The sequence below is a fragment of the Emydura macquarii genome, unplaced genomic scaffold (genome assembly GCF_026122565.2).
Source record: "Emydura macquarii macquarii isolate MOO-44397 ecotype Brisbane River unplaced genomic scaffold, CSIRO-AGI_Emac_v2 contig_2897, whole genome shotgun sequence".
NCBI lineage: Eukaryota > Metazoa > Chordata > Testudines > Chelidae > Emydura > Emydura macquarii.
This window is the reverse complement of record NW_027133034.1, coordinates 29,904,869-29,917,801: the sequence shown is the minus strand read 5'-3', so window position 1 is coordinate 29,917,801 and position 12,933 is coordinate 29,904,869. Positions and strand designations below refer to the sequence as shown.

General features: G+C 38.0%; 1 protein-coding gene across 9 annotated transcripts in view; it reads left to right on the top strand.

Moving 5' to 3' along the window:
* FER (FER tyrosine kinase) overlaps positions 1 to 12,933 on the top strand; it is a 316,011-nt gene that overhangs the window by 84,967 nt on the left and 218,111 nt on the right. For all 9 annotated transcript variants that reach the window (XM_067569167.1, XM_067569169.1, XM_067569168.1 and 6 more), the window contains 4 exons: positions 1,256 to 1,393; positions 2,257 to 2,376; positions 4,260 to 4,382; positions 8,747 to 8,936. In XM_067569167.1, coding sequence (XP_067425268.1) covers positions 1,256 to 1,393; positions 2,257 to 2,376; positions 4,260 to 4,382; positions 8,747 to 8,936 — 571 coding nt within the window. The remainder of the gene's footprint in view (positions 1 to 1,255; positions 1,394 to 2,256; positions 2,377 to 4,259; positions 4,383 to 8,746; positions 8,937 to 12,933) is intronic.

The following is a 12,933-nucleotide window of genomic DNA, read 5'->3' as shown; positions in this document are numbered from 1 at the left end:
GATTAATGTTTCTTCTGTGCACTCCATTCTGGTTGGTCAGTACTGATCAGTATTTAAAAAAAATTCTTGCCTTCTTTGAGAACTCAGTGAGTTGAGCCGAAGTTAATATTGAAAATGTAAAGGGGTAAAACAGAAAATGGCTATGGAATGCAAAAATTGAACCTTCCTGCTGGTGTGGGTTTTTTTGGTTTGGTAGATACATGCTGAGATGTGTCATGAGCATGTGTGTGCTTTTTCTGGTGATTTAGCAATAAAAGAAAATGTACAAGAATACTTTTTTGGGTAGTACAAAGAGTAGATTATTTGTTTAGTTAAAAATGATAGGGAGCGAAAGGTCCCATGGATCATATGCACACTGGCCTGTAATATGGAAAACAACTATGCACTAGTTTATCTAAGATCATTTTTTATTAAATTAATGAATTGGTGCTTCAGCCGTACATTTTGATATTAAAATCATCAATGGGTGTTCAGATGAGGTACTGCTACAATTGTTCCTTGTTAATGATATATGGTGTCATATAACTAATGGTGCTAGTGTTAGTGGTTCCTTAATTTGGCTGTTATCTGTCTGGAGGCACTGGGGTGGTAGTAGAGAATATGTTCCCAGAGAGAACGGAACGCCTTTAATGGAGGGGCCATAATTTGGTTCTTTATTTCTTCCAGTAATGTACAATTGGATTCCTCTCTTTCTCTAGCCAATTGGAACAGCCATTTGTAGGAAAAACTGACTGCAAGTCACTCAACATTTGAACAGCTTGGTTCATTGTCATAGTTCAATTTTACATCAGTTACTACAGAGATGTAACTTAAAAATGCAGTAGCAGAACAGAGAACAAGAATATTAGGAACATGTTGAGTTTCTAGATATCAGTAAGAATGTTGTATGAAGAATGAAAATGAGGAACAAGAAAAAAGAGATTATCTCTTTCTGTTGAATTCAGGGTTAAAATTCTTAAACAAAACCAAGTGCTTTAGCATATTAAAAAATTCCAGGTATTATGAAGATTTACATTAAAGATTTAGAAAAAAAAATCAGATAATTTCTTAATTTCTTTGTGTTTTTAGTTTGTACATTATTAAGTTTAAAAAAAAAAAAAATATTTATCAAAACATGCTATGTTGTACATTAGATATGCTCTTGGAATTATTTTGGGGAAGTTCCAGGTCTGTGTTGTACTGGTGGTTAGACTAGATGACCATAATGGTTCCTTCTGGCCTTAGAATGTATGAATTATGGTATTTTCCTCCCCAGAAAAGGAATCCTTGATGAATACAGTCAGATCACCAGTCTTGTAACGGAAGAGATGGTGAATGTCCATAAAGAGATCCAGACTTCTGTTGAACAGATAGACCCTAACTCAGAATACAATAGCTTCATAGAAGCTCACAGGTATATATTTTCTGTTCTAGTCGTTTTATTCATTTTTACCTCTCAAGAAGAAACCATTTGCTGTGTTAAGCCTTAATACTGAAAAATGGAATATGCATAGTTTGTTTTCAGTTGGGTTCCTTTAAATTGCTACTTGACTGTAATGACTTATCCTTATTTGTAAGATTGTCTGAGCTATGTATCTCCATGTACGTAAACTGTCCAAGGACTTAGTTAAAAGATAAAGAAGTCCTAAAATGAGCAATAAGCTTTTAAAAAAAAGAAAATCCTAAATTCTAATACATATTGTTAAAAATATGTAACCAGACATAACTGGGGGAACTAGAAATTGAGTCACGACCATGTGACACAGTGACATTAGCTATGTGCTACATTGTTTCAAGCAAAATTTGTGTTAAGAATAAATTTTATTTGTTATTTATGGATCTGATCTTGTACATTTGTTACTTAGGCAAATAGTCCCAATTAGTTCTGTGGAACTACTTGCATGTGTTTTTATTTTATCTCCGTTACTAATATATAAATTAATATTCATATTATTAGTTAGTCCCAAAGTTGCAGCTGGATCAGTTATTGTGTACTCATACACCCATCTGGAGTTCCATTAAAAGCCTTAGTTATGTAGTGACCTTAATCCAAGGAATTTTCTTCCTTTTTGTTTTTTAAGACTGTACTCTTATTTTGAAGGAAAGCAAGCATGTTTCCAATCTTCAGTCTTCTTTTGTTTTCAGTCTGATTAAAATGTGCTTTTTATTGACATAATCACTTTGGAAAGGAACAGATATTTAGCTTGTGAGCTACACTTAGCGTGTGTGTGTGTATACTGTATAATATAAATCTTAATTATTTTGCATACTTAACAGGTCACCAGAGAATGTAGAACAAGAAATAGAGTTTGATACATCTTTACTAGAAGAAAATGAAAATCTTCAAGCTAATGAGATCATGTGGAATAACTTAACGGCAGAAAGCTTGCAAGGAATGTAAGTACTTGTCAGAAATGTGACATGCTTTTGGACTGCAAAATAAGATTCCAGAATGACACTTTGTGTCACTATGAAACCTAGAATGTCTGTTGAGTCAGTATAAAGTGATGGAAACAGCTAGAAGCATGGTTGAGAGTTTTTTGTTCATAATATCGGAGTTGCATCATCACTGAGTTTCACAGTCTGTTACCATTCAGTTTTTAACTTCTTAGCCATTTTGACTTTACGAATTATACTTGTGTGGTGTACAGCTACAGTAAAGCATGTATCTATGCTATCCCAAGGGTCCTAAACTATTGTGATATCAGTGGACACTACTATACTATTGTTCTGGCTCCAGCTCATGGAGTGCATGCACACCCATGCTTGGAATCAATATAGCTTCCATCACTCGAAAAATAATCTTGAGTTACAGATGCTTTTAATATTTCAGTATTTTAAAGCAAACATTTATGCTGCCTACATACAGTGTCTGATGAAAATTATTTTCAATGTAACTAAAATAAATTTGGTAATATTAATTCTTTCCTGCCCTTGGAAACTAAATACTAATTTCTTTGTCCACTGTATCAAATATGCTTATATAGAGAAAAAATAAAATGTTAAAATGATAACCAATCATGTAGAAATCAGGCTTCCCAGTATTATAATCATTCATCAGGACAGCAAGATCAAGTTCCCACCTAAGCTTTTTTCAGCATTAATATAATATATATATATATATATATAATTTTCTTCCTCTTTCAGTATTTTAAAAGCAGTTTAATTTCCAAACTTTGCTGTCTACAGTACTATGAAAACAATACCATGTGTTTTGATAATTGAAGTGTTGGAAGCTTGAATCTGGGATTATAAAGTACCAAATAAGTTTATGTAGGAGATAAATCATTAATATATATCAAAGTTAGGAACAAATTCAGATTAATCTAATTTTGGTGTATATGGTATATGGAATACAATTCCCAGATAGCTAAAGCCTACTTGATATGACTTATTTGACTGTTCTTTCAATTGAAAAAGTGTGGGCAGTAGTAGAGCATTAGGAGAACAGCTCCAAAGAACAAATCCTATCATTTTTGTTATGTGTTATGCCACTGTTGTCTGGAATACCTATATTAATGAATTTGTATTGGAAAATACATGACTGACAGAGATATAGTGGAAGATAACTGGATGAGTGCTGGGAAGGAATTGATTCTGCTTTGTATTACTGTGAATACTCCTGGCTTAGCAACTGCTTCAAGTTTAAAAAAATAAATAAAATGTGTAAGAAGCATTTTAAGTGCTACTGCATCAAAGAGTGAACCTTTAGCTGCTGAGTAAGTAGTGATCAATTACACAAAAGTGGGAAGCTCATCAGGACAATTACCACACAGTTGTCTCCAGCATCAGACATATACACAGCTTCATTTTTCCTTTGTTTACGCTAACTATTTATAACTTTTGTTATTTTTTTCTTATGAATATGTATTAGTTTCTCAATTTCATATCGGTTCTCCACCCCTGTCAGTACTAGTTTTGGGCTAACTCAGACCAGTCTTTTTCTAGCTTCATGGATGCTTTATCTTTTTGTTTTCCTCACAAACATGATTACTCTTCATTTTCTTACAAATGAACATTTCTATTTAATCTTAAGCTTTTAAACATTATCTAAACAGACTGTTAAAAATCACAGCAGATTTTTATCAGGCCTAAAATATGCCTTTGCTCCCAACAGTTTGCACCCACATCTAGAGTGTACCCACAGAATAAGGTACATTCACAAAATAAACAATTTAATAAACATATAACCTTGAAAGGGAAACTGGCAAACTAGAAACTAACTTGTTTGTATGTAGTACATGCATATTTTTTATTTGTACAACTAACATATATTTTAGGTTGAAAACAGTAGTAGAAGAATTGATTCAGACACAGCAGACGCTTTTGAACAAAGAGGAGATTGTGTTGGAACTAGAAAAGAAAATAGAAGAATCTTCTAAAACCTGTGGAAAAAAATCAGAGTAAGTGTGGCAGAGATATCAGAAGGTGAAAATATTAAAGGGAAAAGTTGTTTATATTGTAATATGCAGTTCTTCTTTGCGTGATTGCACATGTCTGTTTCAGTTCAGGTTTGTGTGGTCCCAGTGCACAAAGCTGGGGATGTTTTCCCTCAGTGGTATCTGTCAGCATTGCACATTTGCATTCAACACACTCATGCCACAGAGCCACCCTAACCCTTCCCACCCTTCCCTCGTTCCTCCATATTGGCTTTGATAAGTAGTTGGAGCATGTCACCTTGTTTAGCCAAGTTTTTTCCCCACTATCAGTGGTTTTCTCTCTATTTGTATATAGTTAAAGTGAGTTTTAGTGACACTCAATCTTGTACTTAGTTTAGGTTTTCTTTTTTTTCTTGGTTTTCTGACGTAGAGTCACTCTTACTGCAAAAGTTGATTTTTGGTACTAGGGCATGCTGTGGTCCCCAGCCTTTAAGTCTTGTGCTTGTTGTAAGAAATCTATGCCGGTGAGTGACCCTCACTCCAAGTATTTGGGTGAGGGCCACATTCAAGACCATGGGCAGATATGTAGTGGCTTCAAGCCTTGTATAAAAAAACAATAGGGAAGCGAGATTTTGCCATTTGTATGGAGGCTGTCTTGTATCCACTCTGAGCCTTCCTGCTCAGTGCAGTGCTGAGTACTTCCATTTCATGGATTAATGAGGTCCTTGGATCGGCCCTGCTGGGGTCAGTCATGGCCCAGTTGGAGTGCAGAGAAGATGTCGAATTTGACTATCTAGAGAAAGTAAAAATTAACAGTGTCGTGCTTGGCCAGCTTAGGCCCTGGACGGCAGCATGGGTACCCCCCCACAACGATAGCCTTGAACTCCTCCCCGTGTGCTGGATGGGACCCTGGTGGCAGGATCCCGGGTGCAGGGAGGACTGGGCGCCCTCTTTGCACTTGCTCTGTCCCCCCACAGGTGGCTGGGAGAGAAAGAAGGTGAGGCCGGCGGAGGGGGTCTCCTCTTCAGTGCTGGTCCGCTGCAATGCCCCCTTCATGCCTTCTTCCGTGCGTGTACCCAAGCCACCTGTCTGAGCTGCCACTGCCTGCATAGCCATCTGTCTGCCCTGGTCTCCGGGACCATCTTCCCTGACTCTATGCTGCTTTGGTATGCGCGAGTGTGCAGGGAACGATGGTGGGCTGGGCAACCAACTATGGGCAGAGTCACTATGGATGACGGTGTGTGACCTGGATGGTGCACGGGAGTCTGTGGCCAGGCGGCTCCAGTGAAGTCTGCCTCCTAGGCACACCGGGAACAGAGAGAAACCCCAGATCCCTGGGAGCAGACGAAGCCATGGCAGTGGTTTCTCGGTTCATCCTCTGGGAACAATGTCCCCGAGGCATTCAGAGCCGGCTGGCACGTGCCAGGCACCACTCCACACACTGTCCGTCATGACTTGCCTCCCTGGAAGCTGGAAGCAGCAGCAAGGGGGATGCCCCAGAGGGATAGGAACAGTTTCCCTCAGCCAGGTGCCAGGTACCTAGCGCTTTCTGCAAGCTTTGATGGCCCACAGAAGGCAGTGGTTCAAAGACTTGTGCAGCCTGAGGCAGTCTGTGGATGCCCATGTGAGGGGAAAGAGGGTAGGAAATGCAGAGCAAGGAATGTGCCCATGTGCCCTTGGTACTTCCCCTCCCCACCCTTGTTCATGGGATGGAGAGGAGCTACCCTGCCTCCCTCTCTGCAGTGGGACCAAAAGGCTGGGGCCTGTCTGTCTCTCCCCCCTCAGGTTCCAGCCTGAGCCTGGAAGTCTACACAGTAGTGAAACAGCCCCACAGCCCAAGGCCCATGAGCCTGAGTCAGCTGGCATGGGCCAGCCATGGGTGTCTAGTGGTTGTGTAGACATATCTCCAGTTTCTTCACAACTGATTTCATCGTTGACTTCATCCTACATAAATCTGTGCTGTGATGTTGCCAACCACCAAGCAGGGTTATAGCTCACTCCACAAGATCCCAAGTAGCTTTCATTACTTCTCTGTCTCATGTACCCATAAGAGACATTTGTAAAGCTGCAACATCGTCATCAGTGCATTTTTTAATGACACGGTATGCTATAATCCAGGAATGATGCCAAATTTAGGCAACTAATTCTTCAGTCATTGTTCTGGTAGATTCCAAAACTCTCCTCCCATCTGAACTGCTTGTTAGTCACCTGAAGTAGAATGGACATGTGCAATCTCTTGAAGAAAAATGGTTGCTAACCTCTTCTGTAACTGTTACTCTTCCAGATATGTTGCATATGTCCATTCCATGACCCACCCTCCTTCCCCTCTGTATCAGAGTCTATTTGGTAAAAAGGAACTGAGGGGAGTCGAAGCGGCTTCACCCATTAACTATCGGTCAGTAGCGTGAGCATACTGAAGGTGCATGTGCTGCCCAAATGGGTACTTCTAAGAACATCTAAGAGAACATCTCTGGCTCCAGAGCACTGGACTCACCCCCCACACCTGAAGTGGAATGGAAATGTGCAACGCATCTCGAGCAACAACAGTTACAGATGAGATTTGTAACTGTTTTCCTCAGAGCTAGTTTATGAAATTATTTAAGGCAATTTTGTTTGTATTTTATTGGGAGTATATTGATATAATATAGCTAATAAAAGTATTATCTGCCATATTTTAAATTTAAAAAATGAGCAGCTGTATCATTGAAGGGGCTATGTCTTACTTTCAGGAAGGTCCAAGGGAGTGCAGTAGAAGTCAATCCAGATTCTTCATTCTTCTTAACAGGTCCAATTGTGTAGATATTTCTGTGTGAAGAAGTTTCCAGAACTACATTACTCCAACATGTAATCTGAGTTTTGGAACTGTCTCCACGTTTGGCGCTAGGTTGGATATATTCTTTACTCAAGGCACCATATTCCAAATGCTGGCTATAGAAGTCATTTGCTGAATATTATACAGAATATTAATATTCTGTAATACTGAACAGTACCACAAATAAAGCAAATCAGTCATTATAAAAATCACAGTTTTTGTGTGTTGAACTGAATGGAGTCATCAACCTTTTTCCATCTCTGATTATATACCTTTTAGCCTCTACTTTGAAACTGAAGTTGTAAGAACTGAGAAATAGAATTAGGGTTGTACTTAATTCCCTTTCCCCCATTGTTTCCACCCTTAGTCAAGATTTAACTGATTCCATGACAGGTAGATACCATTACTTTCCAATAACTGTGAACTGGAACACAATAGCTTAAATAATATTATCTTAATGAAGAAAACAATGAGCAAATAAGACTCCTGCATTAGTGTGAGCTGAGAGGGCTGAAGGCACTCTTAATGCATATTTTTTCAACAGTATCAAAAGCTATAGAAGTTTGCCTTTTTCTATATTTTTCATGACTCTAATTAGATAATTTCTAATAAGTTAGCTACATTTCACTCAATTAGCTAATGAGATTCTTGTGAATCTAGTGAACCTAGGTGAATCATTCTTACTATTTGTTATCATCAGAGGCTCTTAACAGAATGTCTGAAGAGTTCAAGCAGTGCTATTATATCTACATGGCTTTAAATTCAGTGTATTCATCCCTTTTCTTATAATATGTATTTCTGTTTTTATTATTTATTATTAATTAATTACATACTGAATGCTGTAGAAATATAGATGAAGCTCCCTGCTCAAAGAGCTTACAATCTTAAAAAAATACAAAACACCAAACAAGCCCTCCCCCTAGAGGATTTCCCTTCTCCCATGTGCGTCATGCTACCCCAGTTCACATGCATGCATACACAAAAACACAAAATGAAAGATGTTTTAGAAAAAGGAATCAAAATATTTGGTTACTAGTCTAAATTTAGAATGCACATTTTAGGATTTCCATAATTCAGTATACCTTTCTTTCTCTGTATGCTACATCAAGACTAGAAATATTGTATTTGATTTGGTGAATTTTCAAGGGTGAAAAAGGAACAGGCATTTTCTTAATTCCATTTCCTTTATTTCCATTATTTCTACACTAATAGAAAAGTTTTAAAGAAAACTCTTTTTTACTAATTGTGTCATTCTTTGAAAAAGAAATGGGTGGTGATAACATATAAGCTTACTCTACTTTGTTTTTATTATCTTTCTGGTTTTGAAAGCTTTGCGATATTTGACTTGTTCATGAGTTGAAGGACTTTGAGCAGCTAACACATTTGAGATCACTTCCTGCTTTTCAAAGGAGAGGTAACCTGGATGTCCTCCAGTTGAGATAAGTGGGTGGGAAAGGTAGAAAAGGGAAACCAAAAATTACCAATGACAAAAATGTTTCCCCTCATATTGTTTTGACAAGAAAAACTCATTTTAAAATCATCTGTGTTTAATTTGTGCTTGTCCTTTTCTCTTCAGCATTGTGCTTTTGCTGAGCCAGAAGCAAACACTGGAAGAACTCAAGCAAACAGTTCAGCAATTAAGATGCACTGAGGCAAAATTTACGGCCCAGAAAGAACTTCTAGAACAAAAGGTTCAGGAGAATGATGGGAAAGAACCACCTCCTGTAGTAAATTATGAAGAAGATGACAGATCAGTCACTTCTATGGTAAGTCCTGTGCTTATTTATACTCTACTAAACCATGCAGTCACTCATGCTATTAAATTGCTCACTTTTGGGGTCAGATGCCTGACTGCTCTGCAGGGGACATAGTATAGTTGCAGGCAACCAACTGAGAGGAAGCCATGGTATCATGCAGAGGGACCATCCAATCCTATTGATTGGCTGGGTCTTTCTCCATCTGTGGAATTTTCAGAGGGTGGTGAAAACTACTGTTGCCTGATATTCACAGAAAATATTTAGGGAAGAAGTGGACTGTCTTTTCACTTACCAGCAGGGTACTGTAAATACAATTGCTGGTCCTATTGCAGTTACTGCCTGTAACATCATTCTGGAGCAGAAATATAGCAGAAAGTGCCACTGTTTTAGGGAGTTCTCATTAATTGGTACTAAAGAACTGCAATTATCTGTATACCCATAATGTGACTTTCCTGAATAATCTACTAAATCATGCTCATTGTAAATTATTTTCTGTTGGACTTTTTGTCAAAATACCGTTCCAATTGTATGTTCTTGGGCATTGCTTGCTCCATAATCCGGACGAGGGTAATCACAGCAGTGAGCCAAGTAGGAGTATTTACAGACCTCTGTGCTGAGGAAATCCTGTTTATGTGGGGGAGGCAAGTACTCTTAGGCTTTCCTTGTCAGGTACCTGTAAAGTCAGGAAAATCGGATAAGTTAAGCAACTACATCAAAGATGTGCAAGGAGAGAGATTTGCACGCCAACCATGTAAGAAAAAGCCACAGGCCATAGTTTTTCTAGGATGTGTTTGGGATGAGAGGATGGTGGTGGCGGGGAAATATGGTTAAACATTCTGGCTTCATTATGAAACCAGTGAGTTGGCTTGGTATTTTGGGGTTTGTAAATATCCTACACGCAAAGTGACCTTTAGACAAATGCAACCCTTTGATTTATGTTCATTAAATCCAAGATGTACAGAAAACTGTCTGCTCCAAATCTTAAAGTTAAAATTAAAAACTCTTATAAAAAGGATTGGTTTAGGTAAGATGTTAATTAAATTCCAGCTCGGTTCCTACTGTTTATACAACTTATATTATAACTTGCTGTGTTGGCAGAGCTGAAATTTGATATTTAATGTAAGGCAAATCAGCAAAAATATTAGAAATTATGACTACATGGTTTAAAAAAAAATTCATTAAGACTGTCCTGTGTCCCTTGTGTATGGTACAGATCAGCTTTTGTGCTACCACTTTCAGAACACTCTCTGTCTCTCTCTCTCTTTGGGACAGAGTGCTGAGATCTGACATGTGGCTGAGCACTGTGAACAACATAGCCTCAATTAGTTCTTTTTCTCTCCTCCCTCCTCCCCCCCTGTAATGGCTGATTGAATAATTAGCTAATTAGGAGGGGAGGCTGGGGAGGTAAGGAATTAATTAGTCCTCAACTGACCAACCTGATGATAATCCAGAAAGGAAGCATTACAGAGAGAGGAGGACAGGGCTAGCTGAGCCTGGAATGAAATAGCTCCCTAGAGAGAGGGAGACTGCCTTTCCTCCCAGGATCCTAGCAAAGAAGAACTGAGAAGTCAGAGGTTAAAACATGATTTTGCACTGTACTGCTGTTGGTGGACAGGTCTAAAATAAAATTACAGCCTGCATACAAGACGAAAGTGGGTCTGAGCAGTTTCCGGGGCATCAGAGGATGGGGAAAGAGTATGGTCTTGTCTCACACTCTAAGTAATTTTGTACACACTCATATGAGCATACACACTGCCCTTCACTTTTCTACTTGGCTGCACAAACACCATTATAGCAATTTGAATACTGGCCCTTAGTAGACAAGATGGTTAAAAATTGTGTTATTGCTTTGGACCTTATGGAAACGTTTGAAATAAACCATCCAACTCTTTTTTTAAATGATCAGATGAGGTTTTAGTGTATGTATGTGTTTATATATCTGGAACCACTTGGTCTATTAGCTGGAACTAGACATACTTGGAAAGTTTAGGGCTAGTTTACATTAGGAATTCTACAGTGGCTTAGCTGCACCGATGTAACTGCGCCATTGGTGAACTGCGCGTTTGGTAAAGATGCTCTAAGCCGACGAGAGAGAGCTCTCCATCAGCATAACAACTCCAGCTCCATGAAAGGTAGTAGTTATACCTCTACATCGGCGCTTGTACACACTAGCAGTCTACACAGTCTACATACCTTGTACACACCGACAGTCTACACTCATACTTAGGTTGATATAACTTATGTTGCATGGAGGTGTTGATTATTCACACTCCTGAGTGATGTAAGTTATACTGAAGTAAGTGGTAGTGTAAACAAGCCCTTAGTTTCTAGGTTTTCTAACGGTACGAAACAGAAGTCCCACTTCGCATAGTAAATAACTGCAGATATAAAGGAATTAAAATTACACTAGCTAATGTTTTTGAACAAAAAATAAATTTCAGCAAAATTATATTATCCAAAATAAAATTATAGTGAAAACACTGTTAACTTTGTGTTTTATGCGGACTTCAGAAGAACTAACTTAAAAAGTCAAGGCAGGAAGAGATTTTCTTTTTTTAATGTTCTAGCCAGCGATACTACAGTATTTATAAATAACTGGTATTATGTGGCCAGTCAGAGGCTTCAGAATTTTTTTTTCTGTATTTTGGACTGAGTTTTTTCTCATCCCCTTCTCTCCCTCCTAACCTGTGCAAATCTCTGTCTCTGTCTTTATCCAGCCATACTATTTGGATTCTCATCCAAATATTTGATTACATTTTTTGTAATGAACATTGAATTTTTAATCAGTTAAATAGATTGTTGGAATAATAAGCTAAATTCTACTCAGTAACCTTCAGCTGAGTTGGTGAAGTATGTTAAAAGGTGTAGATATGAAATTAGCATAAAAATATTGGAATCACTACAGCATATCACATCACTGAAGAATGAGTTTAAAATAATTTTTCATCTGATATTTCTTTTTGAAACGCCTATTCACGAACACCCATTCCTTTGTAATTTGTTTGCTAAGCTTTTTACATGCTCTTTACATTCAAAATGAACTCTTTATATGCTACCAGAGAACCCCTGGTGTAATTTAGATGTGCATAAGTAAAATGAGATAACTTGTCTCTCCATAAAGAAAAAATTTCACTCCACCAAATATTGGAAAATCTCATGCAGAGTTAGGTGTGATGATTATATTTGCTGGATATGGGAATGTTGTTAGCAGTGTCCCATCTGTAATAAGTGCTCCACTTGACCAGTTTGTTATGTGCCTCTTTTTTCCCAATAGAATGCAGCTATAACACAGATAGAGGACAATAAGGCCATATCATTATGCATAATGTTTGTTTATCAGGATATTGGCGCTTATGTTTGCTTTCATGGATTGGGTTTTGCACACATGGGAAGATGTATGTGAATTATCTTTAATGTTCAGCTTCAAATTTCTTTAAGTCCTCAGCATGGCAGCAGCACAGCAAAATTCATACGACATAACGAGTTCTTTTCTTTATCTATTCTGAATACCAACTCCTTCCCTTCTTTCTCTCCATTCCCCCTTTATAGCTTCCAATATTGCCTCTTCCTTCTGTTACTATTATTTATTATTTTCACATTACCAGAGATGTAGATGACATTTTACAAATGAAACAGATGTCTGTCAGTCCTAAGAAGCTTACATGTAAATTAAATAAACATAACAAGGAATGACAAAAAACAAAGAAATGAGGGAGGGGAAAATGGGAAGGATCAGGATACTAACAATGAAAGATAAGGAGATATTCCTTTTGAAACAAACAATCTTGTTAGTTCTTTCATATGATATAACACAGAAAAATTAGGGGATGAAGTAGGGGATGAAGGAGTCAGAGGAGGTTAGTGATGAAGACTGGACTGGAGAGTGACACCAGTCTCTCTTCTGCTCAATTACTAAAGCTTATTTTCCAGTTAAAATGTCCTTATATCTGCTTTGAATGTCTGGGAGCAAACACTCCCACGTGCATGTGTGTGTTGATTGTAAAGT